At 42.2% G+C, this 5,483-nt stretch overlaps 1 protein-coding gene across 1 annotated transcript; it reads left to right on the forward strand.

The window, feature by feature from the left end:
• Window positions 1-2,002: 2,002 nt before the first annotated feature.
• Window positions 2,003-3,436, forward strand: LOC144539438 (general transcription factor II-I repeat domain-containing protein 2-like). The gene has a single exon (XM_078284388.1). It carries the CDS (start codon window positions 2,003-2,005, stop codon window positions 3,434-3,436), a length of 1,434 nt encoding a protein of 477 aa, XP_078140514.1.
• The last annotated feature ends 2,047 nt before the right edge of the window (window positions 3,437-5,483 follow it).

Consider the following 5,483-nt stretch of genomic DNA (forward strand, 5'->3'; position numbering starts at 1 on the left):
GTGGAGTGGAGCAAAAAGTATCCCTTTATGCTGATGATTTATTACTATATGTCTCTGACCCTGATAAATCCATCCCTCAGGTGCTTACCATCCTTGGATGTTTTGGTCAGATCTCTGGGTACAAACTAAATTTAAACAAAAGTGAACTTATGCCAGTTAACTCTGCGGCCAAGACATATGCCCTGAGTAGACTGCCTTTTAAAATCTCTCATCATAAGTTCACATACCTAGGGATTTGTGTAACTAATAGATTTAACAATTTATTTAGGAATAATTTTACCCCTCTGCTAGACTGCCTGACCCATGACTTTCAACGATTGTCACTTCTCCCCCTGTCTCTGGCTGGGCGGATAAATTGTATCAAAATGAATGTGCTTCCCAGATTTTTGTACCTTTTTCAATGCATCCCTATTTTTATTACAATTTTTTTTTTTTATTACATTATTGGATGGCATGATTTTGCAAATTATTTGGGAACGTGGGAATCCAAGAATTCGAAAACAAGTATTGCAGAGACCTAAACTGAATGGCTCTACCTAATTTCCAACAGTATTTCTGGGCCGCCAATCTACTCTCTATCCTACATTGGCAGAATATTGATTCTATTGATCCTATTCCTGCGTGGCTCTGTATTGAATCTGCTTCCTGTGTTCCAGCCTCACTGGCAGCTCTCTTTTGCTCACCCTCCTTGTCACCACCACCCAAATTTACTAAGAACATAATTGTAAAGAATAGTCTCAAAATCTGGCACCAATTTGCACGGCATTACGGGCTTAATTCACCTCCTCTATCATCCCCTCTCCATGCCAACCCACTTTCCCCCCCTCTGTACTGGATAATGCCTATAATCTGTGGCACAGTCAGGGCATTTCCACCATCAGTAACCTGTATGTGGATGGCATATTTGCTTCTTTTAATGATCTGGTAAATATATATGATCTTCCAAGAGCCCATTTCTTCAGATACCTGCAAGTCCGTAATTTTGTCCACAAACATTTTTCAGGCTTTCCTGCAATTCCCCCAATCTCTCCCATTGATTCACTTCTGAAACAAGATCCAATTATAAAAGGTGCCATTACATGTTTATACAATGAGATATCCATGCTACAATCCCCTGATTCTTTCACATTACGTACAATTTGGTCACAGGACTTGGGGGAAGAATTAGATCATAAGACCTGGGAGGCTATCCTCTACAGAGTTCACCGCTCCTCCATATGTGCCAGACATGGGGTGCTGCAGTGTAAGGTGGTTCATAGGGTACATTGGTCTAGGTCAGACATGGGCAAACTACGGCCCGCGGGCCATATACGGCCCGTTGAGCTTTTTAATCCGGCCTGCCGAACTTGTCCAAATTATATTTAAAAAAAAATAATAATAAAAAAAAAAAGATCGGCACACTTCAGACACATTCACCTTGTTGGCGTGTGGTATATTTTTGTATCTTCATGTGCTCTGGTAATTATGGTAAATACCAAAAACCGACTTGAAAATTGCACCTGAACACAACACACAACGCACTTGTAATTACCAGTTAACAAGTGGAAAGGATAATCTTTACCATAACACTTGAAGGCACCATTACTTCTTCTGTTTTTAACTTTGCTCTGTGAGCCCTTCTGTAAAAATGAGCTTATCAAAGAAAAGAAAAGTGGATAGTGAGTGCCGAGTGTTTAATGCGGAGTGGACAACAAAATATTTTTTCACTGAAATCCAGTCAAAGGCTGTATGCCTGATATGCCAAGAAACTGTCGCGGTTTTCAAAGAGTACAATATCAGCCGTCACTTTGCTACGAAGCATGCCAACTATGCTAGCAAGCAGTCAACACAAGAACGGACGGCTACGGCTCAGAGGTTGATGGCTAATTTACAGACTCAGCAACATTTTTTTCACCGACAAACTGCAATTCAAGAGTCAACCACCAAGGCAAGTTTTTTGCTGGCATTCAAATTAGCAAAAGCTAGCAAGCCTTTCTCCGAAGGCGAGTTTTTAAAAGAATGCATGGTAGAGACGGCAGGTCTACTGTGTCCGGAGAGCCAAGGCAAGTTTGAAAAAATCAGTTTATCGCGCAGGACTGTGACTCGCCGTGTGGAACTGATTGACGAAGATATAGCCAAGCAAATAAACAAAAAAGCCGAGTCCTTTAAGTTATATTCACTAGCACTGGATGAAAGTAATGACGTAAAAGACACTGCTCAGCTCCTAATTTTTATCCGCGGGATTAACGAGAGTTTTGAGATAACGGAAGAGTTTTTGACCATGGAGTCTTTGAAAGGAAAAACACGGGGAGAGGATTTGTATAACCAGGTGTCTGCTGCCATCGAGAGACGTAAGCTACCTTGGAGTAAACTTGCTAATGTCACAACGGATGGATCACCAAATTTAACTGGAAAACATGTTGGGCTGCTGAAAAGAATCCAGGATAAAGTGAAAGAGGAAAACCCGGACCAGGATGTTATTTTCCTTCACTGCATCATCCATCAGGAATCGCTGTGTAAGTCTATATTGCAGCTTAATCATGTCGTGAATCCAGTCGTAAAACTTGTCAACTTTATACGAGCAAGGGGACTTCAGCATTGTCAGTTTATTACGTTCCTGGAGGAAACTGATGCGGATCATCAGGACTTACTGTACCACTCTCGTGTCCGCTGGTTAAGTTTGGGCAAAGTGTTTCAACGAGTGTGGGACCTGAAAGAGGAGATCGGCGCATTTTTGGAGTCAGTGGGGAAATCCGACGAATTTCCTGAGCTAAGCGACAAGAACTGGCTTTGTGATTTTGCGTTTGCTGTGGACATATTTTCACACTTGAATGAGCTGAATGTGAAACTACAGGGGAAAGATCAGTTTGTGCACGACATGTACAAACATGTTACAGCCTTCAAATCTAAGCTAACTTTATTCTCCAGACAAATTGCAAACAAATCTTTCGCTCATTTCTCCACACTTGCCACGCAGAAAGAGGCAACGCGAAATGCAAAGAAATACAGCAAATCACTGGACGACCTGCACGGAGAATTCAGCCGTCGGTTCTCTGATTTTAAAAACATTGAAAAGTCACTTCAGCTAGTGTCCTGTCCCCTGTCACAAGACCCTGAAACAGCACCAGAAGAGGTGCAATTGGAACTGATCGATCTTCAGTCTGACTCCGTCTTAAAGAAGAAGTTCAACTCTCTTAAACTGAATGACTTTTATGCTTCACTTAACGAAGCCACGTTTCCAAACCTCCGGAAGACAGCACAGAAGATGCTGACTTTGTTTGGCTCGACCTACGTATGTGAGCAGACATTCAGCGTCATGAACATCAACAAAGCCCCTCACAGATCCAAGTTAACTGACCAACACCTCGGATCTATCCTGAGAATTGCCACAACAAAACTTACTCCAGACTTTGATGCACTGGCAAAAAAGGGAGATCAACAACACTGTTCCCACTGAAATTGAACGTGAGTTTCTCTACTGTGTTTATTTTAATTTAATTTAATTTAATTAATGCCTTTGGAAAACAATTTGTACAATGAGCCTTGCATATTCATGCTTTGCTACATGTTACAGGCCAAATCCTCTCATGTAATGACTTTTACATGTAATTTATATTAGTTCACACAAACACTCCATCCATCTGTTCCTGGCCCGGCCCCTCTGTCAAATTTTAGAACCCATTGTGGCCCGCGAGTCAAAAAGTTTGCCCACCCCTGGTCTAGGTGTAGGCTGGCAAAGATTTTTCCTGACATTGATCCTACATGTGATAGATGTCGGCAGGCCCCTGCTGATCTTTGTCATATGTTTTGGTTGTGTCCCTCTCTTTCTTCATTTTGGGAGTCTGTTTTTGATACTCTGTCCAAAGTCACCTCTGTCCCCATTGAACCCTCCCCAATTGTTGCTATGTTTGGAGTCTTGCCAGCCGAGTCACCTCTGCCCAAATATTTTTTGGATTTTGTGGCATTTTTAACTCTACTGGCAAGGCGGTTAATTCTTATGAATTGGAAGGGTCCCTACGTTCCCACTCATTCTCGTTGGGTTGGGGACGTACTGCATTTTATGCAGCTGGAGAAAATCAAGCATACCCTACAAGGCTCCCTACCCAAGTTCGATGAAATTTGGCAGCCCTTTTCAGAATATATAGATAGCATTCAAATTATCCCGCCACCTCCCGACTGAAAAACCTCTATCTCTCCCCTCTTGATTTAGTATTGACCTTGACCTACCTACCTATCTGACCTTTGTATATTTACACCACGACCTCTCTTTAACCATAACTTACTTAATATCCCCATTTTTAAAAAATATATTTTCCTCCCCTTTTATGTATTTACTTATTTATTTATTTATTTTTAGTTTGTTCGTCGGTATGTTGTTTCTTAATCTCTCTTTTTGTTGTAACTGTGAAGCTCCATGTGTTGTATTGAGATATACCTGTGTTTTGTTTGTGATATGCTGTTTGATTTGTAAACCTGAAAAACCCATAAATAAATCATAAAAAAAAAAAAAGAAAGAAAAGCGAACTATAATTAACTTGTGATCTCGAGATAACGGCATTAAAAAAAATGATTGCAAGCACGGCCGTTCTCGGCTTCCGTACTAATTCGAGGCAGCCAACCAATTTTCTTTCTTCCTTGCGCCACACAGATACTCAAAGTCAGCCAGGCAGTCACAATCGGAGGTGTTCTTTATTAGAATGCCGGGCAAATGCAAATTTAATCCTGCCTGGCAGGACATGTATCTGTATAATTGGGTGCAGCCAGACCCCCAAAAATGTACACCGTACGCGGTACACGAAATGCGTGAAAGACTTCGACATTGCAAGCATGGGCGAATCGGCCCTGAAGAGCCACATGAAGGAAGAGAAGCACAAGACTGCTGTTGCCCGGGCTGGCGCCACTTCCAACTCAGTACGTGCTTACTTCTCCTCCTCAACAACCCCCGCAGCGGCAGCAGCAACAGCAACAGCAACACAACCAGACCGACAGGTAAACGTTTCAATTCAAACACTAATTAGTTATGTATTATGTTTGAAAGATGAAAAGAGCTAGCTAGCTAACGTTTTTCCAAGCTATAGCACTTTATCTGCAGGGTTTCTGCCAGTGTATTGCAAGCCCGGCGGGCCGCCGGGCCTAAGCATCGGGGAATTTTTTTAAAATGTATTTTTAAGATGTTTTTTAAACTACAGTTACAGTGGGGTGGCTCGGTTGGAAACATAGACATAATGGCTGGAAAGCTGTTAGCAGCTGTGTTGAAGAGCAGTCTTGACAATTTGAGGCACCACTCGTGTTTTAGCTGCAAGTAAGCTAGCGGAGTGAGTGAGTGGGCAAACGAGAGTGAGGGAGCAGAGGTGTGGCTGCCGTCAGGGCGGACAGAGGTGTGCTGATAGGCGCAGAGCTGGGAGGGTGAGCAGTATAAACTGTGAATATAGCTGTACACGTATATTATGAGCCACATTTTGTGATAAAAATAAATTATGCAGTCCTTCGAGCAAAGACGAGTT

Source organism: Centroberyx gerrardi, chromosome 7 (genome assembly GCF_048128805.1).
Source record: "Centroberyx gerrardi isolate f3 chromosome 7, fCenGer3.hap1.cur.20231027, whole genome shotgun sequence".
NCBI lineage: Eukaryota > Metazoa > Chordata > Actinopteri > Beryciformes > Berycidae > Centroberyx > Centroberyx gerrardi.

What these genes read in the sequence shown, in the direction of transcription:
- LOC144539438 (XM_078284388.1), top strand. Translation starts at nt 2,003, where the DNA reads ATGGTAGAGACGGCAGGTCTACTGTGTCCGGAGAGCCAAGGCAAGTTT.